The sequence below is a fragment of the Barbus barbus genome (assembly GCF_936440315.1).
Source record: "Barbus barbus genome assembly, chromosome: 18".
In the NCBI taxonomy this organism is placed as follows: Eukaryota; Metazoa; Chordata; class Actinopteri; order Cypriniformes; family Cyprinidae; genus Barbus; species Barbus barbus.
In genome coordinates this window covers 14,058,056-14,085,357 of record NC_136746.1, presented here as the reverse complement: position 1 = coordinate 14,085,357, position 27,302 = coordinate 14,058,056, and the positions used below count along the sequence as shown (strand labels likewise).

The following is a 27,302-nucleotide window of genomic DNA, read 5'->3' as shown; positions in this document are numbered from 1 at the left end:
ATTGCGTAAATACACAACCATTTAAAACTTGGGGGTACATTTTTTTTCTACTTATATTCAGCAAGGATCCATTAAATTGACAGTAAATATGTTGTCTACAATATTACAAAACATTTCAGTTTAAAATAAATACTGTTTTCAACATTGATATTAATAACAGCACCACATCAGCATATTAGAATGATTTCTGAAGGATCACGTGACACCGAAAAAGCTGAAAACTTTACATTACATTATACAAAATTACATTATAACATATATTAAAATTGTTAAAAATATTAAATTGCAATAATATTTCACAATATTTTTTTCAATCAAATAAAAGTACCTATGGTGAGCATGAGACTAAGCATTAAAAAAAACGTTTAAATTAGTTTCTCCATAAATGTTTTTTATTTTATTTTATTTAAGTTTTCTGTTCAGAAAGTTACAGCATGGTTCCATAGCACAACAAACCATTAATAAATCGCAAAAGATCAGGAAAACCTCATCCTATTATCTTTTTGAAATTATATGTATATTATGCTACTATAAGATATGCCGTTGTTCTGCAAGGGCATTCAATCAAACCAAACGTGCATGAAACATGAGCAATGATGATTGATTTTTTCATTCACCATTACAAGGCTCCAGTTAAGGCAGCTTCTCATGTGACATTTATCTTGTTAATCTTCTCTCACACACACGCAGCACATGGATCTGAACATTGCAGGTACTAAAAGCACTTATCAACTCATCACATGAACGTATTGCTCCCATTTAGTGTGGTTTTCATGAGATGAGATTTACACTCTACACACACAAACACATATGGACATTTTGCATGCTCGCTGTCTGTCTGGCGAAGAGACTAATGCATTCATTAATCCTTCATAAGAGTTTGCTTATGTACACACACACGCACACACACACAGTTGCACAACACGCCACTAGTGTCTCTCTCTCTCTTTTACAAACTGCAGCCATCTGTATAGAGATTATTACCAATAATTCACACAGAAAAACTTTTTTAATCTATCCTTCCACTCCATATTCCCATCTGCAACCCCACGAAGGCCACCTGTGGCCATAGAGAGTATGATAAACAGACAATGCCCTTCACTAACAGCACTCACACAGAGATATGCCTTCAAACTCATTACATTCAGATTCATTAGTTCTAAACAGGGTGATTTTGTTGCCTTTTTTAAACTCGTTTAACGATTATGTAACAAGCCAAAATGTCAAGCTGATATGGTATTATGCAAATCCACAGTGGTTTTGGCCTCATACATATTTATAACATCTCCTCTGCTTCAGCTAATCACAGGCTTGGATAAAGGTCAGGAGGAGGGGTCACCAAACAGCTGGTGTTTGGGGTGGCTGTCCAAAACAAATACCTATATCCACAAGCAGCGGAAGTGGTAAAAGGTGGGTGGACGTGCTGCTGGCTAAAATATATAGATTACACAACAGGTAGCGCTAGACTATTCAGTCGAAACCCTGCAGAAATCGCCTTTGGAGGAGTTCAGAGAAAGCGCTGCCCATTTGATTCTGTCAGCATTAAGGCTGGAGCCTGCTTATTCCCCCATTTCCTGCTCTGCCCTGGTATCGCATTTCACCACCATTACCAGCAAAGGCCGGCCATCTAAGAGATCTGTCGTCCTCTTCCACCATCCATCACTCCGTGGCCCCTGGTCATACACTCCATCACAAGAAAAACAAACACGCACACGCACACATATACGCAGACTAACCGAGCAAACTGAAAAAGGCAAGGCCAGCTGAGGCAAGGCCGAAATATCTGGCAAACATAAACAACTTTCTACAACCTGCTTACAGCTGTCTATCCATGACTGTCTGGTATATTGTGACAGACAGGTTCATCTCTCCGACTGAGGCCATATTGAGCAGTTGTTGCCGCAGCAGAGATACGTTCGACGGTGTTTAGCCGAGTATCTTGTCGCAAAAGGATTACTGTCCATCAAGATGCGTGGAAAATAAGAAAATATTTATAAAAACCCCAGAAGAGAGTACAGATTGAAGTGTCACTAAAATATACCACATTAAAGCACATACAGACCAAAGGCTGTCATGTTTGATGTCGCAGAAGTAGTAAGATAAGGTGTTTTCATCATATAATGCTTTGAGCGCACCCAAATATCCTGCTGAGATCAAAGGTACACATGTGATGGACACATCATACACACACAGTGGACTTTGAAGAGGGTTTTGCAAGAAACATGCTGGACATGCTCTTGATTGTCTACATATGTATCATCAGATGGTGAAAAGAAATGTGCAGTAATGTGTTTTAATGCACTCCGCACACACTTTTCTAACTCTTGTCATGGGGGACCAATAACTGGCAGCCTGCTGGCTGCTTACAGGACCGTATATCACCCTCTCAGTAACCCCAAAATAATTTGATTCAGGTATTCAAGCCCTGCGCCTCCGTCTGAGTGCCTGCCTCTCCTTAAAGGTTAATAATTGTTTGGAACTGGACGCCTGAGGGTGTCTAACACTAATGAGGGTGAGAAAAGTTCAAACAGCTCAGGGAAGTTACCAAAAGTTAAGCAAAAGAAAGATAGAAAACATAAATCAGTCCTCATAGAAAGACAAAAGCTGTAGTTTTACATTGTTACAAGAAGAAAGTAACCATTTTTTTGATAATAACTAATACTACGTGGCACTTACACACAATGAAAGGTCAGAGCACATGTGCATCCAAACTAAAAGGGACCTAAAACTCAACACACTCCTATAATTCATAATAATTTGTACCAGACAGCAAAATTGTACGTAACTGTAAAACTAAGAATGTATGAAAATGTGCAACTTTCATAGATTTTATTTTAAAGTGTTTTTCTTATTGTTTTTTCATTTTATACTGTTAAAAGCACATGCATTTTTACCTATTAAAGGGGTCATGAACTGATTTTTTTCATTATTTTGTACTTTGATGTCCACTTATAATGTTATCAAGATTTTTACATCAAAAAACATCATAATTTAGAGGAAATAGGCTATTCTCTGTCCTGTTTTGACCCCCCTCATCGAAACGCTCTGTTTGAATAGGTGTGGTGGATTGTAGAGTCAGAAGTAAACACCCTCTGCTGTGATTGGCTAAGAGATGTGCATGTTTTACAGCCTACAACCTTCCTAGAGTGTTTTAGGTTAAAACGCATAAAAACACAGTACATATCAAATGAACTGTAATAACAGACAGCAATAGTGATCATGTAATAAAAACAGTTACTCACAATTGTGCGTTGTGACATTACTGCCGAATCCAATATAGTCGACACAGCATCGTCTTTTAGTTTCAATCTTTCTGAAAATCCTGTGTCGAATTGTACCTTGTTTGTAAACAAATCTGCAGTAAAATTAAGTGAACAAAGGACCAAATTCTCTCTAGCGCGTTCTGGCAATTTATTAAAAATACAGTTCATCAAATAAAGGTTATAGTTTGGTTTCCACGTAGACCATATACCATTTAGTTGTCATTTATCTACTACGTGTCCAAAATGGTGGGCGGGGCTAAACAGACAGTGATGTACAGGCAGGCGTTGATCTTCAGCGGAGGCGCCACCACACTATTACAACATAAAGTGGCACATTCCACAAGCTGTCGTTTTGGCATATACGCTTTTTTTAGATTAACAAGAAAGTTTTGAGTTCTAAAACTTACAGAATGTTTTTATAGCACAATGACCTCTTATATTTCAAAAGTTCATGACGGTTTGTTTTGAAAAATTAATACTTTTATTCTGCAATGATGCATTAATTTGATCAAAAGTGACAGTAAAGACTAGGGCTGTCAATCGCTTATTTTTTAATCTAACTAATTACATAATGTATAGTGATTAATGAATCTAATTAATCGCACATCAAATTTGGCTGAGAAATTACCCACAAAAGATCATTTAAAGCCATTATTGTGTTATAAGAGAAAAGCATGAAATAGATATTTCAAAAAGTAGCTTTTCTTTTTTCTTTCTTTTTAGGAACTACCCCTTTAATTACTTTTATTAATATGGATGATTTATTTTCACTTTTTTATTAATATGTCGATATGGCATTTTTTAAAGAATAATAATACTCTTTAAATAAAAACTAAAACTGCCAGTAGGTGGCAGTAAATGTCTTATTGAATAAGTCATTGAATAATTCATTTAATTTAACCATGTTTTGTGTGTTGGCAAAACTGAGAAAAAACAAGACAATGTGTCTAAAATATATAACATAAATATTAAGTTCTTACTTAGTGAAGTAAAATCAACCCCCCCCCCCCCCCCAAAAATCTCACCCAATTCAATAAAAAAATAAGGAAAGTCACACAGGTTTGAAGAATTTGTTATGCCCATACAATGATCAGTCAGTGGGATTTAAAACGACATTGTCCCACTGAATTTCAAAGGAACTTTCATACAGGTTTGGAATGATTTAAGTGTGAATAAATAATGACAAGTTCAATTTTCTGGTTGTACTAACTTTTTAAAGTGCGTTTGTTGAGGTACTAAAATAACATTGGTACTTTTAGCCCCCAAACAGAACGTGGTTTAGGAAATGCATTACAGAACTGATAAGATAAAGGAGAAGTAGCGAAAGAGATATTTCAAAACCTGGGTCTTGTCTCAGAATGAGAAATGGAGAGAGACAGAATCTCCAATCGGGTGGGTGCTGGTCCTCATCAGACGCCTGCACATTGGCATGTGCCATAGGAGATCACTGCGCAGCTTGCTGGAATTTGTCTCCATAAATAAAAGATTATGTCTCTAATCTGTAATGACTCGCTCTTCATATTTATTTCTATCACTCCCTCTCTCGCTTCAGCAAAATGTCCCAGGTCTCCTCGCTGTCACTGAGATAGATACCAGACACATAAATGCTACTTTTCCGAGAGGGCCACCACTTCTTTATTTCAGTCAGTAAAAACACCACTGATCCAACTGCCAAGGATGTAGTGAACTGCTTTCCTGTGGAGAAAGAGAGCAAAAGACAACTCTTCCAAGACTTGGAAATGACAGGACTCAAAGCATGAATGGTGAGCTTTAAAACAGAGCATTTTCTTTTACTAATGTACTGCACTGTCTTGCCGAGGCACCCTGTTGTTTCAAATGCTTCCTTTTCCTGTAGAACATGTTTCCCATATCTTTTGGCATATCCTGTAATCATCAATGACTAGAAATGTATTATTATTAGGGCTGGTAAGCGATTAAATTTTTTTAATCTAATTAATTACATGATGAGTCTATTAATTAATCGCTATTTAATCGCACATCAAATTTGGCTGAGAAATTACTCCTAAAAGATCATTTAAAGCCCTTGTTGTGTAAAGCATCAAACAGACATTACAAAAAGTAGCTTCAGCAAAAAAACTAAAAATTGTTTGATAAAATGTATTACATATACTCTTTTGGACCATAAGGGTGAGTAAATGATGACACAATTGTAATTTTTGTGTGGGTGAACTATACCTTTAATAATTATTTTATTATTATTACTATGAAAATTATTTCTTGAATAAAATAATACTCTAAATAATAAACTAAAACTGCCAGTAGGTGGTGGTAAATGTCTTAATGATTAAGTCATCGAGTCATTTATTCATTCATTTGATTCGTTCAAATGGCTAATTCATTCAGGAGTGAAGTAAGTGGTTCTTTATGAATAGTCCATTGAATCATTAGGCTTGTTCGACTTGAAGCGGATCATCACCATCAGACCGATCGGTGTGTGACAACAAAGTACCACAAGAGCTATAGAAAGCAGACTCCTTTATGCTTTTGAATCTTTCATGTCATACACCAATCGGTCTGTGCAGCGCCGCTTTAAATCCAACGCGCCTATGGCCAATGGTTCAACGCAATGGTTCACCCAATTCGTTCAAAACGTGCATTAAGAAATGAAACACTGCTGTGTGTTGCTCGGAGACGAACAGTTCTGCTTTGTCTTTATATTTTTGTTGGCGAAATTGAGCAAAACAGACAACATTGTGTCTAAAATAACACAATATGAACTTCTTACTTACTGAACTGTTGTATAAGATCAGTAGGCCTATCACATTTGCACTCGTGTGATATTGCACTTAGCCTATTGCTCGTGTGATATTGCTTAAATATATATGAGACAAAAACTCAAACGGGCATTTTTACCCAATATTTAGAATTTTAGGGGCATTCTAAGTACGTTATCTATAGTCTCCCTATAGAGTTTTGTTACCCTGCCTCATATTTGTCATCAATCAGCTGTATGAAATGTATGTCAGATGAACCATGTAGGCCTGGGACGGGGCAAGTGAAATGCGTTAATCATTTTAGCGCGTTGATTTTCACCGTAATTAATTAATCTAATTAACGTGATAAATTACCAGCCCTAATTATTATTATTATTATTATATTGATGTTTGGAATGGAAAATTCAAATGACACTGTGTTATTTTACCTCATTCACTCTATGTGACAATTACTATGCTTATCTAAACTTTGATCGTTCACACAGAAATTCTTCAGATCTCTGCACTGAATCTTGACTTGTCTGTCACACATTCCACTCACTCTCTCAATTACTCATTTAACACAAAGCCAAACACAGTCACTTCGATATATCGCCGCTCTGTCATCTCAAGAAATGACAGCTAGTCAGACGCAAATGAACTTCTTTCTGAACCGACGTCTCTCTCAAGGTTCCTCTGCTACTGTCAATCACATCCACACTGCCTCCATTTTGTCATATTTGAGGAATCCTGTCTAAGCAGAAGCTTTCACTGATGATACTGTGAATCTCTGATCATTCTAAACGGAGCAGAAATTGAGCGGAAGGTGCGGTTCATCCATAACATGACACAGTTATCATTACCCCTTTTATCCTTTTGTCCTGTTAATGTTATCAATTGGCAAGTGGTAGAGCCAGCACACAGCACTTGAATGACAGATAGAATGATGCTACTTTCTGTGGATGCACTATTAATTATTTACATTACCTACAGAAAAAGTGTGTTTCTGAGCTTAAAGCTGTAGAATATTACATGTATAATTTAAGATGATGTCCTGCATGGAGGAAGAGGAGATCATATCGTAAGAGGTTCTTGAAGAGATCATATCGTAAGAGGGTCTTGAAGAGCTCATTGTAGGCAAACTATTCACCCATCAGCAGAGTAGATGGAAAGGCCTACTTTGTGCTAATGTAGTGAGACAGTAGGATCTAGTTTTATGGTTTTATAATACGGTATTATTGTTAGGCTGATGATCCCCAAAGTATTCCACTAAAGAAATCGGACAAGGTCGGTTAAGTCTAAAAGTCGTGACGTATTGTCAAGTATGGTGACCCATACTCGAAATTGGTGCTCTGCGTTTAACCCATCCAAGTGCACACACACAGCAGTGAGTAGTGAACAAATGCACACACACACACACACACACACACCGTGAACACACACCCGGAGCAGTGGGCAGCCGGGGAGCAGTTGGGGGTTCGGTGCCTTGCTCAAGGGCACCTCAGTCGTGGTATTGAGGGTGGAGAGAGCGCTGGACATTCACTCCCACCACCTACAATCCCTGCCGGCCGGGGACTCGAACCCACAACCTTTCCATTACGAGTCCGACTCTCTAACCATTAGGCCACGACTTCCCCTCTCCTTAAAGAGAGCTCGTGCCACTGAGAACATTTTCCAGTCATTGGCACAGAATCTGTGCAAACAGAATTCAGATGCTCAAATTCTGTGGAATATCTAACCAGCTTTAAAAGCAGATACATTTAAGAGAACAGTAAAACTTCATAGGACCCTAGAGTGTTTTTAGATAATATATCTTGAACTGAATTGTTTTTTCTTACCCCAATGGCAGACTTTTTTTTCTAGATTTAAGCCTATATATAACATAAAATCTGCGCCACCAGCCTCATGGGCAGCGTGCTGACAAATTGTGTCGTTGCGCTATGGGCATCCGGAGTTCGAATCTCGGCTTAAGGACCTTTCCTGATCCCGTGCCTCTCTCTCTCTCTCTCTCTCTCTCGCTTCACTTCCTGTCTCCTCTACACTGGCCTATTGTAATAAAGTCAAAAACAAATCTTAAAAAAAAAAAAACTCTAAACAACTGTAAATTTTGTTATAAGAAAAATGTTTATTGTTGTTGTTATTATTATTATTATAAGAATGTTGAATATTAAAGATCTGACTGTATCTGTAATAAAAGAGTAAAAACAGTTAAAGTGGTGCACTTTCTAGTTTAAAAAATGGTATCATTTAAAAGCAAAACCATGCAGAATCACATAAAAAAAAAAAAATTATGAATTAAAAATAAAAAAAAATCTGTGCTAATTTAAAAAAAAAATCTAAGCAAAAAATTATTTAAACATTTTATTAATGTTATTCTGCTTTTAACAATTAAGTGTCTGGTCCTCCAAAAAATTAAATATATACAAAAGTATATAAAATATATTTAAAAAATTAAATAAAAGATCTGAGACTTATTTGATGTTGATTTATTTTATATATATATATATATATATATATATATATATATATATATATATATATATATATATATATATATATATATTAATATGAATTTTAAATAAAATTAAATAGTCTGGGCTACTTAGTTTATTTCTATCTCCCTCTGTGTAAGGAATCAGCATTTGATCCAGGTAAAGAATAAACAATTGTTTGGTTTGGAGCAGACACTTACAATTTAAAACCTAACTGACATTTGAAAATAATGTACATTAAATCGTACATTATGCATATTAGATCTCATCACCACAGCAGTCATTTATGATTCTGACTCACGTCTACAGTATGTGCGGAGTCAGAGGCGAGAGGCAGAGGCTCAGTGGGAAACCATCAGTAACATTTGACAGGTGGCTGAAATAGGAAAGCGGCAGCACTAGGACTGATGTGTCCACCCCTGCAGATACCAGCCAGATCTGATCGGGAAGACGCATATGGCCTCTAACGGTGTGCATCCGTGCTGACCACTCCCTCGAACATACTCAGACACTCACCGTGGGAGCGCTGACCACACAGCCGTGCAAATCGCTCGCTCCAGTTCCACCATTCATCAACCTCGGTATGACATCAAAATGTGTGTGTGTTTGTGGGGGCATGTGTGACCCCTCTTTAATCTGCCATCTGAGCTGAGAGTGTGTTGGCTGGATGCTGTCACGGTGTGTGAAGCCATGTCCTGAGGTGCAGTGTCCCTGTGACAGATCTGCCTCGATAACCACAAGAGGATAAGGAGAAAGCAAAAGGGAAAAGTGAGGGAGAGAGAACTAAATGGAGAGCGCATGGAGCACATTAGCCACCAACCAGCATTTTGGAGGAGAGATAGAATGGGAGAGAGCGAGGGTAAGCAAAAAGAGATTGCTCAAAGCAGCCTAAATGAGTTCAGGCGTAAGGGATCATGTCATGGCTGTAGGATCGTTCCCTCAGGGCTATGAGAGAGACTTCCCGTACTACAGCTGCACCGTTCAGACATCTCTGATACTCGCACAGTCTTTATTGTTGTTTAGTCAAACTAGAGTGGGAGACTCTAAATCTGTACTTTGACAGATTTAGTCAAACTACATCTGTCAAACTAGTGTGGGAGAGCAAATCATGTATAGCAGGCATTGAGGTATGCCAAATAAGAATGCTTCATTGAAAAAGAGGAAATCTACACGACTCAAAATGGAGCTGGCGAGAAAACATCCTAAAACAAAGCCTAGCCAATTTCACAGCGCTATTCTACCAAATTCAGGGATGAAATTTAATTATTATAAAATTGTTTATGACATCCAGTGCACTCACAAAGGACAGGACTCTGCGGCTCCTCAAAACAAGCCCAGGAGCAGAGGAAAGTGCTGTGCATGAGCAATCAGACCTGTGACACTAAAACTGATCCCAGTCCAAGTGCTGAGTTTCACCAGTCTCGTTGACAATCACACGTGAATCAATATCTCATAACAGACTCGGGGTGTGTGATGCACTCTTTTATCCCTTAGGGTGCACTGAAAGGGGACAACACAGACCAGCCACAAACATACACAGCAAAAGACTGAAATGGATATGCACAGGAGTTATTTTATGGGCCACTGCAGAAGAAAAGACTTGCTAATTGTGCAAATCACCTTCTTTTAAGTTCAAGTTAATTCCAAGAGCTATTCAATTTGTGGACATGGTTTACAATGATGCTTTGAATTAATTATCACAGCTAGACCAATATATACTAACAGACCATCTTTATTTAACAATTCATTGGTCTGGTATTAGAGTTTCGCCCCAGTCATTTGTGATTATTGGATAAGGATTTTTAAAAACAATTTTACAAATGTTATAACTAGCTCAGACCTTTACATCATCATATGTCATCTACGGCATGCAGTTGCTCATAAACATGATGATGCTATGTGATTTAGTTCATTTGAATGCAGTTATATGCCCCAAAAGATATGAGGGTAAAATAACGCTCCATGTGGTTTTTGCCTTATATTGTCAATTAGTTAATTATCTGCTTTTCTCATTTAACACAATAATGCCCAATCTTTTGGGGGTAATTTCTCAGGCCAAATTGATGTGCTATTTATTGATAAATATAAATTTTATTAAAAATGTTAACTGCTTAACAGCCCTGATATATATTTACTTCCATGTCTTCTTGATTGAAATGTACAGTATTACTATAAGTATGAAACTACTAAGATGTTGAGGTAGGTAAACATCTTTCTACAGTGTTCTTTTGTGTTGGCTGGGATATTTCGATAGGCTTTAAGCCTCGACAATAATAAGCAGGATTCACAGTGGGGCTCTGTTCCTTTATGCAGGGCTGTATTTTTGGGCTAAGAGGAAACATTATTCCTGAACTCTGATTGGCTGAGCTTCAACAGAATGGTTTGTTCAGGGTTATGGTCCTCATTTATCATGCCGGTCAGCTCTATATAAAGTCACAATGTGGTATTAGGCTGAAAAGCCTAAACACCATCAAGTGACCAAGGCAACCAGCCAGAGCAACTTGATATTTGTTTGTCCATAGATATTAAAGGGTTTGAAGTAGGCCTGCAAAAGCACAGGAGTGAAAAAAGAGAGACAAAAGAGAAGAAATAAAAGGGAAGCAGGAGAAACATAAAGCAATGGACAAAGGAAATGACATCATACTTAATTAGCACAACACAAAAAGAACATGAAAAATATCAATCCAAATTCTTAATTTTGGACTAGCAAATTATGACAGATAACTTGTTTTTAGAGCGTGCATAATGTTAGTATTTTAAACTGATTAAGCAAAGAGTAAGTAATGTTGCAATGTGAAGCATGCAAACAAAAAATAGCATTAGTCTGTGGCAGAAAGCATCATTAATGCTTAATGCAGCTATTAGTTAATTGAGAGCTTTGTGAATTCAATGTCATAAACAAGTATCTCTATCTTCATAGAATCAATGAAAGATCTATTTCCAAATAGTGCTTATAATGATCTTCTACATTACTGATCTAGACGCCCAATCCCTTTGACAGAAACCAAACCTGTGGTAATGAAGACAAAGCTTTCTCCTTTAACATTTGCCTCCAGCATAGCTGATGAACAGCTTATTGTTTTCTTATAAACATCCCATGCATCTTTTATCGTCAACGATTTAAGCCTTTCTCCTGTGAGGCATATTTGTTACCCCCAGAAAGGTGGCGGTTAAAGATTTAAGATTGTGCTATTTGGTTAATAACTAAATGGAAAATACAGAAATTATTTGCATTTGAACCAGAGTTCAACACTTCACAAATAGGCATTCAGGAGTTTATAATCATTAATGGTATTTTCTAAAAGTCAGCCCTCATGCAAAAATGTCAGCTGTCAACATTTTTTTAAATGTTAATTTCAACCTAAAACTAAATAGATAAACCATTTTGAACATAAAGTGGTCAAATGACTGTTAATGGCTTTCATTTCCATTGAATTTAGAACACTGAGATGACAATTAAACACAGTTGATAGATAAATGTCACTAAAACCACACAGCAGTTTCAACTTTAACGGTATATTGATTTAATAAGTTAAATCATGTAAATTAAGGATTAAGGATTCAAGGTTTATTAACAACTTGAACAGTTCACCCAAAAATTATGTCATCATTTACTCTACAGTATGTTCTACAGTAAAAAGAAAGGCATACAGGTTTGCAATGAAATCAGGAGATGCTGTGAAGAGTGTTAACTTTCATCATAGGCTCTAAAATGTATCCTTCCTACATTTCCACAAAAATCCAAACACATTCACTGCAGTTTCCAGCTGAAATTAACACTATAGCAGTAAAACAGCAACTATTTTCATTCCTTATCACACAAATTATTATTATGGGGCACATTAAAGCTGAAGTCTGTAACTTTTTTTTGGTTAAAAATGATCCAAAATTAATATTTGAGCAAGTACATAACCTGCCAGCGTTCAAAACTATCGCCTTACTTTAGCCCGATTCACGTTTAGATTATAATAATGTTTTCTAATTTGAGTGGTACGGGTAGTTTTTCACGGGAATTTTGAGCATGGCACTGCATCATTACGTCAAGTCTGTAAACATAAAGAAGTTGTCCCGGCTACTAGGCTATCGCATGTGAAGATCCTGCAGGTGGCAGAACGTTAGCCTTTTCTCACAGCAGCTAGAATAATTAAATTTACCATTTTGATGGCGGATTGTAATCCAGAAAGGATTATGTGTTTATGAAACACATATGAATGAAATTAAATTATATTCCAGTTTTAAATATGTTTCTGATTACAGATATCCTGGGATTACATAAGATTTGTATTTTAAAGAAAACCAGTTCGAAGGGAGCATAATTTGCTTTTTGGGTTAAAAGAATTTCATAACATGAAATTCGAATTGCATGACAATTAGATTAGACTGTACAGAAATTGAAATCTACACGCTAAAACACACTACAGGCTACTCAGTCACGCAATGCTGATGTTATTAACAATAATAATTTAAGAATGAAAATTCTTATTTGGGTCATATATTCCAATACGTAGGCTAGAATATGTGATTGCAAAGCACAGTAAACACCCACACCGGTGCAGTGACTGACAGCCACACATAGGGCTGGGCGATATATCGAACTCGATGATCATGCGCATCTCGCATGATCTGACAAGCTACGCAATATCGAGTTCATTATCGCAGATGAATCGCCTTCGATAATGAACTCGATATTGCATAGCTTGTCAGTGAACTATGGCTCTGTGTATTAAATGGCGCTCCATTTGAAAGGAGGTAATGGAGATTTATCACGTTCGATATATCACCCAGCCCTAGCCACACATACTCCTCAAAACAATAGATTCATCCGCACTGGAGCCGTGCCGACGCACAACCCATGCAAGGAAAATAATGCCACACACAGCTGCAATTCCATGTTTTCACACAAAAATGGCGACAAAGAGGAAAAACTTACGGACTACAGCTTTAATGATTAACAAAGACTTATTTTTGCATGGTCAGTTTTAGCAACACTCCGTGGACATTTCACTTCGAAAGTGCCATTAAACCAGCAAGACTTTAAATTATCTTAATCTTATCTGATTATATATGTGTTGACTAGAAGCAACATTTCCCCCTATAGAGATTCCAGTTCTGGCATGTTCCACACATTGATATGCTGAATCCGGTCACCACTGTCTGCTTTCATCGTCCTCTCCTCCACCTCTATTTATAAAACCCTGCACATTTCTCATCCCTTTCCCTGATCATTTTTCAGCACACCCTTGTCAATTATTCACATGCTCTTCTACATATTGAACATGTTGCTCTTTCTAAGCATTAATATTTAAGATAAATAATTAATAGATAAATCAAAGTGGCATTTTTTATTTTTTTTTAAATAGTCTCATAGTGAAATTACGCTCTAATGGCACCGGAAGGCAGTGCTTTTATGGCTTTCTATTAAACCAGGAAATAGACATACGAGGCAAATAAATCACCATCTTACAACATTCAGAATGATTTTAAGTCATTTAACACTGGTAATGATTTAATGTCAGAAACATCAAATTATTCCAATCTCAAACAGTGGTACAGTGCAGTAAATGCCCCATATGGTGTGGTACTGTAGATGACACAAACTAATCCTCCCAATCAGTCTGATGTTACAAAACAAAGGAAGAATCGATGGTCATTAAATGGCACTCAGCTGGAATCAGGAATCGTGTCAGCCAGTTTCAATCAAAGCTGTTTTCACTTAATGCTACAATTGATTTTGCAACTTCATAATCGATCACATTGAGATATGGCTTTTATACGATCAGTTCATCGCAAGGTGCCCCCAGCAAATTTGCATTCAACTCTAATCAGCTTTGCTCTTATATGAGCTGAAGTACTAACAGATCCATGGCAGCAGCACTGGACCTTCCACTTCATCAACCAAACATAACTAACAGAAAAGGGAAAACAAAATTACAGGCCACTCAATTCACCATAGCCAATATTGTAGAATAATATTCTATGAAAACAAAATGGCCTCTTTACCTGGAAAGTTTTCAAAGAAAAGTAGCTATAATATTAAATATGGTTAACATTAATGGGTTTTAATTCGAAGCCACAGCTGTGAGCTCTCAAATGCATTAGGATCACAAATGGTTTAGTTATCTTTTTCTCTGTGCTATTGATAAAGGTAGGCAATTGTTGCTTGGAGACATAAAGGATTAAGATATCCTCTGGCAGACAATTGCAATGGTAATGAATTAGTGTACAGTCAAAATACGATAAGGACTTTCGTTTTCGTTCAAAGCCTTATTACCTTATTACTGCAAGTTGAGGGGCTTCTACATTACTATAAAGTAGGTAGTACTACAGATAATACTACAGAGTAGGTATTTTTAAGCAAGATTTTTTATATTTGCAAGAAAATTTTAATTTCCCCATTAATTCTAATTTGCTTTTAAAAAATGTTTTTTTACAAAAATTATATTCCATCTTTTTCACTAAATATAATTATGCAAACAAAATACTCCATAACTACTTAAATTTATAAAAGTTGCAAAAGTGTTTCAATGCAAAACATTAGTCATTGGTCTGTAGTTTTCCTTCAAACTGATGCTTCTGATCTATCACTTCTTGCAATTTTGACAAAACCTCATCTATGTTGTTTCCCATTGTCACCCATGTTATTTGTGGGCCACCCTTGTTGAGCCCCGAAAATGGAGACTAAATAATGTAAAATTATGCTTTCCTAATTTAAAAATATCTGCTAATTTAATTTTATTGTAAAATCCCTGTAATTTTAATTGATTATAAGACCCACACATAAAAATACAGAGCAGCTTTTCCATTACAAGGTAAGTTTCCTAAAGACTAACAGTAGATGTAACAGTATCAGTTTCCATGAATGAAGGTAACTTAATCTGGATTAAACATGGAGCTTGAAGTAATCTCATAGAGTGGCGAGGCATGACAAACTCTTACTACCCGTCACTAAGATCCAACATTACCATCAGAATTCAAAGAAAAGACTCTTCAAAATATTAGAATATTCACAGCGCTAGAACAAAAACTCTACTACAAAGAGTTACTGTAATCCTTATGACAAGTATTCAGACATAATGCCAGACTTCCTAAATGTCACTGTGCACAGGCTGTCTACTGTATGTAAATTAATGTGATCATTAATTGTGAACTCATCTCTATCCGGGTATTCTAATGACTACAGTAAAGGCACTATAATCCAACAGCAGAATCTGGACAGCATACCTTGGCATCAGGTAATACTATGAGCAGGTGCGAGCAATCAGGCATGATGACGCATTAATCAATTTATGCATGCGCAGACAATTAAAATGCCATTGATGTAACACTAGGGTGTACCATTAGCACATGCAATAACATTTTCTTATTTTCAGAGGCTCCAGTAGTTTTTAAATGAACAGAAAAATGTGTAATATCTGTCGATTACATAAATCTATGCAAAGTATGACATCGTTATTAGACACATCGCTTGAAGCTCTTCCAGTAACCCAATATGAAAAGAGAATCAGCAAATGCAGAGCTAAAGTAGACATCTTCTGATGTTCATTAACTGACATCCTGATTCATAAGCCTTTTCATGTGCTGCAGTCAGTGACAAAATATAAAATAAGAAAAAGTAAAGCTGTTTTACACTATTACACCTCTTAAATTCTCTTTATAATTCTTGATTCACTATATCTTATTTTGAAACACGGGGAGTGGTCAGAGTCACTGTTTGTCATTAATGCATCTGCCGCACCCTGGCGACATGATAGACGAGACTGCACACAGTCTGTCATGTTTCACATCTGGAATGTCATTAACACAGTATACACTTGCTAAGAGTACCATGCAAAACTGCAATCTACAAAGAAAAGAAAAAAAAAAGTCTGATCACCAACAGTCCCCACCAGAAGCAGAACTACACATCTCTTGCCAAAGCAAAAACCAGCAAGAAGCAATCAGAAAGTATCAAACTTACGTGTTTTGCGGCTGACGTGGGGTCGACCAGGCGTGGTCACATGCCTCTCAGTAGATGACTGCTCTCTGGTCCACATTTGGGTGGAGTCGTTTAGAACGGCAGGGTTGGAGGGAGAGGGGCTGGAGGTGGACGTATGGACAGTAGACGTTGTGGTAGAGGCCACGGTGGTCATAAAGGTGGGATTACGTGTGACAAAGCGTGTAGAGGAGCTCTTCTGTGTCACCTGGCTGCCGGATGCACCACCACCCCTAGGGGGAACATTCGGAGGAGTTCCTGTTCGAGTCCTGCTCCGCACCACAGTGGTGATGGTGGGGTTGGCCGAGCTGACCCCTCCAATAATGGTTGTGGTGGTGGTGGCGGTGTCAGATCCCTTAGGAAAAGTGCTAGGCTTGGACAGAAATATGGGGTCCTGGCCAATTCCTTTGGCGTCCACCAAGTCAGTAGGCACGTAGTCCCGCACAGAACCCACTACGATCCATTTCAGCAGCATCAGACTGAGCCCTAGGCCTATGAAGCCAATGAGAAGCGGAACCATGCAGAGCCAAGTCTGTTGGCGGGGCCAAAGAGCACAGGTCCCACACCTTAAAATGCCACCACGAGCAGGGGCCTGGGCTTGTTCATGTCCACCGGAGCCACCTCTCCCATCGGGCTCCTCCAGTACCATAGCCCCCGAGTTGTTTACTGTTCCAGAGCTGTCACTCATCTCGCCTGTGGCACGGTAAGGGTTAACCCCACGGCCGGGCACTCAGCAGACATGGACAGCACAAAGCGAAACGCTGGCCAGCAATGCCAGACATTGGAAAAAAATTGGAAAGTAAATCACAACCTCAAGAACACAGAGATAGTTACGAACACATCAAGGCAGACAAATCACATCCACACATAACTAATCGCATACACACACTCACAAACAGACAAGCGCATACACCCAATAGAATTCCAGAGGTAGAAATCTCAGCGGTTGCAGAATCCAGTAAAAAGGACAGTCCTTTAGTCCAGTTCCACCAATACGCCCAAATGACTTCCAGCTCGCTGCAAGATCACTAAAACGGTACAAATGTTAAATAAAGGTATTGAGCACAGAAGGTGGAAGGAAAGGGAGGAGTGAAATCATCTGCATGTTGACTCCGAGCACCAGCCGTTGCAGCAGCACTCTCTGTCGTCAGATTATTAAATCCCTCTTTTTACAGATGACACCACCTTTAGATTTATCCTCCAACCTCGTACCTCCATTCATTGCAATATTTGAAGGTAGAGTTCAGTAAAAGTTAAACACTGGCTCATATTTTTCCTCTCTGGCTCCCTCGTTCTTACCAATTCCTTTTTCAAGGTCTTGATCTGACTCACGGTCTTGTATTTGAGCGCTGAGTCAGCTATATATATCCCAGAAAGCTGGTTCTCTCACGAAGGAGGACTCAGCGCTGACCGTGAAGCAATATGTCCCTTTTTCCTCGACCAAGGCTCCTGCTGATTTATAGCATCCTTAAGGGAGCAAAGGACCTGCAGCACGGATCCTGGTATGTGCAAACTGAGCAATAAACCCGGCAGAGGAGGCAGTGGCAGGTGCAGAGTTGTCCAGGACGAGACAGTGGACTGTCAAATCCGCTAGCAGTACAAATCCGTTCTGAACAGCATCTGATGAGTGACCCACCGCTGTAGACTGAGCCGTAGATATCGTGCAGAGCAGCAGGCGCACGCTCAGCCTCTATCTACATTCCTCCACTGAGAGAGCACAAGAGAGAATGAGAGAGAGAAAGGGAGAGGAGCGGAGCGGAGGGATGGAGGGGAGGGAGGAGTGAGCTTGTCAAAGACGGACGGAAAGAGAAAACGAGGAGGGTTAAAAAAAGAGAGAGACAGCGTGCAGGTTTTCCATGAGACAACATTCATCCATTCCTCATTACTGTTGTGTTTGTTTTGCCTGTCTATTGCTCTCTCCTAGGGCTGCCATTTCTAAAGTGTCTGGACTAGCATGTGTTCCCGCTTTAATCTCCTGTGGGATTTTACCGAGGCTCAAGCCTACGACACTGCAGCCAGACACATACACAGACAGCCTTCTACTCTCCCCTACTGCTGATGCCAGGAAAGAGAAAGACAGACAGAGAAAAAGAGAGAGAGAGGAGGCACTGCACCTGCTCTCTTCACAAGAACATTCCCCACCCCTTTAGAGAGAGAAAGAGAGAGAGGGAGGGAGGGAGAGACAAGGAGAGATAAGTACAAGTTGAAAAAGCATTCACGGCAGGATGAGATAGAAAATGAGAGAAGCAGAGAGCAAGAGAGAGAAAGACAAGATACGGGAGAGAAATAAAGAGATCAGTGTCAGTGCTCTGTGGTATTAGCAGAAAAAGATATTACTGACTGCTGTAAACAAAGTGAGTCTCAGCATCTCTCTTTCAGGACTGTCAATCATGCAACCAACCCCTCCTCACGTCTAAGACTCTAAGAAGGGAAGGAAATTTAATGGATGGCATGAATTAGAAGTCGTGTGCAGTGTCTAATGGGTGGTATTTATTTTTTTTTTTTAATAAACTGTTGTGCAACACAAAAGGGTTGTAATTAAAGGGAGAGGATAACACTTTAATACTCAAAGACAACAGAGATGCTAGTTTGCCTCCTGCTGGTTCTAACTTGTTTTAAAGGTGTAGTCAATATTTTCTTGTTTATGTTGTGCTGGATGATATGGCAGCCCTCTTGGATTAATACTGACACCTAGAGGCACAGATGTGTCACAGATGAAGCACCAATGGCACTGTACAAACATGCCGTTTCACATGAGCCATGCTTAATTCCACAACTAAAAGTCTCATTTAATAGGCAGGTTACTGAAAATGGTCAACAACAACTTGAGTGAGCAGCATAATTTCATTTCCAAAAAAAAATACTAGTAATTTTTTACTATTATTATAACAATTATTATAAAGGTTTTAGAGTCAAACTAAAATATAAAATATATGGCAATTCTGACAGCGTATTCCTGGGCCTGTTTCTAAGGTGGCATGTAATATAATTTATAGTTAGAAACTAACATATGTCATCTTGGATTCTTTTACAGCAAAAAAAAAAAAAAAAAAGTTTTATATCTACAGTTTTTATGTTTTGCCATAACTGGCATAAGAAAACAAACTTGTCTTAATTAGTTATAGTGCCATTTTGCCTTGTATACACAATGAGTCTGATTTCACTAGTTAACATTTACAACATTGTGTGTATGCTGTGAAAAAAAATATATAGGTCAAAAGCTAAAAATAAGCACTTTTATTAGGAGTTTGCAGTTTATGATATAAACACTGCAATGTAAAATCGTCATAATTCATCATCGGTAGATCAAAAGCAATCACTTGACATAAATGTGGGCTATTCATTGACTGAGCATCAACTGCTCTGAAAGCATGAGCATGTAGAACATCCAACAGCAGTCCATTTTTACTTTGAAACATGAAGAACTCACATTTATTTAAATCACTGCCTACAGTAATCACATTAAGCCATATCACAATTCCTGTTTTTTGCTACCATATTTAGGACCCCTTGAAATGATAGTTAAGACTTTTCATTATGACCTTAAAATTAAATAACATTTTTAAGGATCCATGGAGAATCAGTTTTTAATAAGCAGATATCACTGAAGGCACCTTTAAAGAGCATATGAGTGAACTGTTCCAACACAGATGACCTGAATCTAGTATTTTGTGTTGCAGAATAACAGGAGTAAATCCAATCCATTTGAGACAGAAAAAAGTCCTTCAGCAGGTAATCCTAAAAACGCATTACAAGTTAAAGGTACCAAAACACAAATAAAATCATTTTGTTCTGAGCTCCATATTATTTTCTTTCCTGTGTAAAACAAAATATGTTAGGCAGACAAAGTGACCCATCATTTGTGATTATACACAATCTTCAAAAATCTTGGAAAAACCACTTTACTTTGCAAGGACGAAGTAAGCTATTTTCTGTGAACAAGTGTGGCATATGAATTATTAGCCACTATAGGTAAATAACTATAATAGTAACAAATAAATTTAAATTAAGATAATAAATTGAAAAAACATGATAAGAAGTACCAGTGTGCAGTATCTAGGACCACAATGGGCTGTTTTTACAGCTAAAATGACTAGAAGCAGACATACTTTCAAGTTACAAATGACCACACATGCTCTTGCATTCAAAATAAGATGGATAGCAAAATATACATTTTCTATTAATTTTATGATGGTTGTTTGCCTTTATAAATCACATGAACAGTATAAATCTTAATATAATGTCCATGCTTAAAAAGTGTTTGTGCATTTTTGTTTAATAATGCTGTAATAAAACTGGAACAACATTTCTGAGTAAATTACATAAAGACAGAACATAAAAATACCCTTTGTCAATAGTGTCAGCTGAACTATACATTTACACATGTAAAATATTTAAATGACCTTTTCTTGTTATGTGAAATGAGGTGCCCTTGATATTTAACTTTTTTCAACAAAATATTTGGCCCAGGTCACCAAAATTGGTGTTTTTTTGCACACTGGACATTGCATAGAGCTTGTTGTTGTATTTTATATGTCTCCTATTCCAGCCAGCTGTCAATGAAATGGTAACCTGGCATGTTGATGGAGAATAGTCGATGCAGAAACAATTTCATGGGTGCCAATCAACCTGGATGGTGTGACTTGTGCAGTCAGGGTTCAAAATTAACAGATTGCCACAGCAGCTGGATTGCGATAAAAATCTCATACTAGCAATGAAACTGAATTACTTATTGCTATGTGTTTGTATAAAAGCAACACTACACTGCACACCAGCATGACTACTAATAAAGGTGCCACCAAACTAACAAATAAACTTCGCCTGTGCACCAAAGTCATATTTTCCACACATTTGGAACTTAGCGGGTCTTCATTTTGGACCCTGTGTGCAGTACTGTGTGTTCACACAACATCAAAGTAGGACAGCAGCTTACTAATTTTATTTATCCATCCTTGCTCTAACATACTATATTCCCTTAAGATTATCCTACTAAAGGCTTTGCTTCTGCTCAGCAAAGACGCTTTATTCGGTAGTGCATGCTTGACTGGTGAGTCCAGCTCCAAGTGAATGTCTTCTCAACCAGCATGTATCTAAGCTAATGCTACTCATTAAATGACTGACAGAGCTGTGGGTGTTTCTACCTGTCTGATTTAGGATGCATCAACCTGCCAGTTCACATCAGCTCAATGATTAGACCACTCCTGCCGAGGGCCACATGCATCCCCACACATATGGGTATGTGCGCACACTCACACTCTACATCTCCCTCTCTTATGTCACACATCTACACTTCATCCTTCCACTAAACCCCATTTCCAGGCTTTCTTGTTCCATGTTTTAAACCCCAAAGCCGTACGCCCACACAGTCCTGTTTCTAAGACTGAGGAGAAAGCACTTTGTCTGTCAGGCACTCCTGAGAGCCTATAAAAGCCGAAGCCTCCCCGTCCAAAGGAAATAAAGAAACACAAAAACACATCTGTGTGCCATCTGAGTCAAAAGCACCAAAATTAAGAATATGACAGGTAAATTCCCACTATTCAAAGAACTCATGCAACCCTCCACAGAACAAAGGTCAGTTTTGGTCATATCAAAACCACTTCCCTAATTTAAAGGGATAGAGCATCTAAAAAGAAAATTATGTCATAATTCACTCACCCTCATGTACAATTTAATATACATATAAAACATTGTCTCATGATCGTTCAGAAATAATTCTAATATGCTGATTTGTTGCTCATATTTATTTTTCTGAATGTTAAATAAGAAAAATATGTTGCTTCGTATTTTTGTGGAAACAATGATACACTATAATTCAAAAATCTGGAGTACATAAGTCTGAAAAAAACTATAATAATACATTTATTCAGCAAGGGTGCATTAAATTTATCAAGAGTAGCATTTTGTGACATTAGACGTTTATGATATTGCAATGCAAAACATTTCTATTTCAAATACATAGTTTTTAACTTAATAATAATCCTGAAAAATGCATAACGTTTACACAAAACCATTTTCAACACTGAAAATCAGAATTATTAATATATTGATTTTATTTTAAGCACCAACAGTAATCGAATAATAAGAATAATTTCATACTGAATAAGCTAATTAATGAATTCAGCTTTGACATCACATTTAAAAATATTTTTAAAACCACAGTTATTTTAAATTCTAATATAATTTCACAATATAACTGTAGAATAAATGCAGCTTTAGTGAGCAAAATAGATCTTTTGTGTTTCAAATACAGATTTGTAACAACATGAGGGTATGAAAAGTATGGTGTGAACACTCATAAATATACATCTGAATGTAAATAGGAAACATTCCCAATATACTCTTTTACCCACACTGCTGCTAGCAGATTTCATCAATATTATTCATGCTATGCCATGATGATGAGACTAAAAACGCATTACACATCACTGCAATCATCTCTTTAGAAATAGCAAGCATACACAAAAGAATAAGCTAAGATATCTCTAACATAGAAATCACAAATCCATATGCGTTTGGGCCAAGAGAGATCCCTAGTAATATCCATACGTGGGAGATTACCAGACACTCAACTGTCCAGATGAGTGAGGGTCTGCGTTATTGTGGAGGTGATTTGGCTGAGAATGAATGTGAAGGGGTCACAGATGGAAGATCACATGGTGAAGATGAAGGATTAGAGCGAGTCGACAGAGCTTTAAAAAGGTCATTCATCCAATGTTGTGACATTTTCTGCTTCAAAATGACAAAATATTATAAAGGTGGTTGAGACAGAGACAGGAACCGGGACTGGTCGTGGAAATTAATAAAGAAAAAAAAACAACATGACGGCAAGTAAAGCAGGTCAGAAGGTTAACACAATGCTGTGACAGAAAAATGCATAAAGTCAGAGAGAATGAAACCAGTCAACTAAAGGTCAGGAATTGTGCATCAAGCAAACACGGTTCTTTGTGAACAAGACTAGCCTTCAGGTTCACACAAAAAGACAACCAAACACATTTCTCCATCCAGAGAGGTGACAGAAATCGACAGGCTGTAAATGAGCAAAGTCTTTTCATCAGGGCGTTTTCAAAACATTGGTCCCAAGGGGACAGGACACTAATGACTGGAGAACTCTCACAGCGACTAGGATAGATGAATGATAGCATGTAAGATGGACCATTGTTTGTTAGGAATGCATTTGTTGGGTTTCTGCTAATCAATATAAAACTTCAATAGTGATCAGAATGGTGATCAGAAAACACCAGCTATCTTGTATGGTGTGACTTTTTTCTTCTTAAGAATGTGAGTAACCTTAGGAATAAGCAAGGCCAAAAGTATGGCACAAATCAGAGGGACAGTGTTGAGCCTTACACTGTTTTAAAGGTATCTCTTGGCAATCAGAATTTTTTGTCCCAACCAGCAATGATTACAAGTGGCACTTTTGTCTGTCACTTGGTTTATATTTCTGTCACGCTTAAAAGGAAAGGTAAATTACTGTCATCACTGTATGCATTTCTTTGTTCTGCAGAACACAAAAAAAAGATTAATTGGAAAACACTGGATCACACTAACCATAGACAAAAACCACAAAGACATGTTTTTTTCAAACTGTCTTATTATGTTCCACAGAGAAAAGACTAGTTAAAAGTTATACAGATTTTAAACAACATAAAGGTAAGTAATTTTCATTTGAAAATGAATATGGTATACGTTTAACTTGTTTTTTTCTATATCTGGTAACTATAAGGTCATCTGTATGCTAGTGTACTTCTAAACATTGACAAAATACAAAACTTTGCACCAGTGTCACACAAAACAATGCACAAAAACCAAAGCGTATATACAACTCAACCAGACCTGCACTGACTTCATGTTTCAATCAGAAATAGCTTAGTCCATACAGAGCAAAACTGTGCTCATTAAGATGCTTCATGGGGACTTTAAGAATGTGTGTCTTTGTATTTTTACCTTAGGTTTGCGATAGCATAAACAGTACAGCCAAAGTCTTAGACATTTCTTTAATCTCGCATCAATCTTCAAGGACATGTTGTCCAAAGCAAGAGGCTTCACTTGATCACAGAGGAGATAACTCAGTGTTCTTCCACTCCTGCTGAGACAGACAACACTGTGAAGAATAAGCAGTTTTTATACCAGCATATTAAAACTCACACATACTGAATTCTCCTGTGATGCAGGTGAATTGAAAGCAGATGGTGTAATAAGTGCATAACGGTAACATTAGTTATTTGACTTGTCCCTTGGATTTAAAGGGGTCATATGATGCGATTTTCAGTTTTCCTTTCTCTTTGGAGTGTTACAACCTCTTCGTGCATAGATGAGATCCCTAAAGTTGCAAAAACTAAAGTCTCAAAACCAAAGAGATATTCTTTATAAAAGTTCAAACTCGTCCACGCCCCCCTAAAATGGCTCATTCAAACATGCCCCCACATGTCTACGTCACGATGTGGAAATATTTGCATAATGCCGCCCAAGAAGGCGTGGTTTCAGTTACCGAAGTAGTGTTGATGCAGCCATGTCAGGGAGACGCTGTGTGTTTCTATGCGAAAGCAAAAGCACTTTATTTGGTCTTCTGAAAGTAGATGTAATTAGGAATCATTGTTAAGATTTGTTTACAACACAACAGCACAACCCAAATTTTCGCATTTGCTCGAATTTCGTGAACCTAGGAGAGGACGTAATTCTGACTTTGCTATGACAATCTGGCGCTTCTGAATCATCGACTGTAAGTATGTTTTGTTATTAGTTCAAGTATTTGCTATTGACTGTTCAAATGTGGAGTTTTGCGCTTAACGCGTCGTGTATGTGTGTGCGTGAGGGGAACAGGGTCACATCACAGCGGAGTGTACAGCCCGTCAGAAATCATCTTAACCACAGCTTGTGTTCTGCAAATACATACGAGCATCATCACTGTGTCTGTCACGCAACTCTGCTCTCCTCTCGGGCTTGAACTGATAAAACTAACTTGAAAGCTGAAGTTCGCGATTATGGTAAGGGGCGTTACATTTCCAATGTGTGGTTGTGGTGTCCGGCCAAACACAATGCACTGGGTCAGTTGGCCAATCAGAGCAGACAGGCTTTGTAGAAAATGACGCGTTTGAGAGAAGCGGGGCATAGAGGAACTACAATAATGTACAGTATTTGAAAAAATAATTTATTTTTTGAACAATAAAGCATGTCAACATATTCTGTTACACCAAATACACAAAATAATGATCTTTAAAATAGCATCATATGACCCCTTTGAATAAAATTACTAAGATATCTAATCACCGCGATAGATAAATAATTAGTTATTGATGCTTGTTTTGATATGTCAAAGAGATTCTAAATTTATCTCTCTCCAAATTCATAAGGGCATCTTGAAAGACACCTTTGACAATATTTTGAGATAAATTTTGACTTTCATATTCTGAAACAAAAATCAGCTAGGATGGGCCTGAAACTCTCCAAAAAAAGATCAGAATTTATGGTGGCTGGCGTCCTAAGCAGATCTATCTGTTTGGTCCATATGCTCTCAGACATAAAAATCTTTGTTGCATCAGAGTAAAATCCTCAGCTCTAAGTGCTGCAGCAACAATAGATTGTGTCTCAGTTAACTAAAAGAAACCACAAATGGAAAATTCCTACTAGCAAGGTGAGTTATAATAATAATAAAAAAAATGTATGCAGGAGGCATGAATCTATTTCAATAAAACATACTCATCTGCCAATGTTTTTCTATCCAAGGAATGCAACATTCAAGCTTTGTGTAAACATTCTAGACTAAGTTTGCATTCAATAAGGACAGGTCACCGAAGAGGCATTGCAAAAGCTTGTTTATTTTGCAAATGAGCTGCTGTTAATATTACACTCACTAAATACTACTGGTCAAAATGAAATCAATGAACTTCAAAGATAATCAATCCTTACCTACCTCTACAAACCCTGTAAACTCTCAGCACACTTCTTGTTCCCATGGTTTCCTTTTGTTTCAACCTCTAAAAAAATAAATAAATACAAAATAAAAATAAAAAATTATAGAAGCAGTGGAAAATGTTTTTAGTGTCAGAGTATGTATTCAGTCCATTAACCATTTCACATATTTCCATATATTTTTACAAATATTTTTCATTTAAGCAAAAATGAATGCTGAAAATCACATTCACAACAGTGTGCGTTATTCATACTGTGAATCTGAATGTCGTGTGAAAATCAAGCAACAATAACATTCCATAAGCTGAAGATGCAAAATGAATGCCCTTGTGAAAAAGAAGTGTGCTTAATTGCAGTAAAAGTGTACTTTTTGTGTACTTCAATTATTAAAAGTATACTTTTTAAAAAGTGCACTTGCAGATAATATAATATAATCTAAAGGCCACTTAAGTGTACTTAGAGTACACTTTAATGACAATAGGTCTTAACATACTTAAGTGTACTTTTTAAAAATGCACTTTAAAATAATGTCTAATTAAGTATTACTTAAACATGCATTTTACATAATTATGATTTTATTGTGTTTTAAATAAGTACACTCATTTTGATATATTTATCAATATACTAAAGCACATGTAAAATAATTTATTTTAATTTCAACTTAAGTGTGTTCTTCAAAATTACGTTGTTAATGTATTTTAAATGTATTTAGTCTATGTGCATTAATGCACTTGAAATGTATTTTTCTTCTAAATTTAAATACACATTCTTATACAGTATACGCCAATAAATCTTATTGTTGAAATTTTCATCACCAGCTCTTGTGCTATGAACTCTATGAAGTTTAATTTTCGACATAATATTTGACAAACAGTGTCATTTATGAGAGTACTGTATTTGTATGTAATAGTACTGTACTTCACATCTGTGTACAGAATACTTTCGATATCAT

General features: G+C 37.2%; 1 protein-coding gene across 1 annotated transcript in view; it reads right to left on the bottom strand.

Moving 5' to 3' along the window:
* The window catches only part of nrg3a (neuregulin 3a), a gene marked incomplete at both ends in the record, with an annotated part of 316,362 nt that extends 299,233 nt beyond the window's left edge, over nt 1–17,129 (bottom strand). The window contains one exon of the mRNA XM_079440134.1: nt 16,427–17,129. Coding sequence (XP_079296260.1) covers nt 16,427–17,129 — 703 coding nt within the window. The remainder of the gene's footprint in view (nt 1–16,426) is intronic.
* Nucleotides 17,130–27,302: the final 10,173 nt, after the last annotated feature.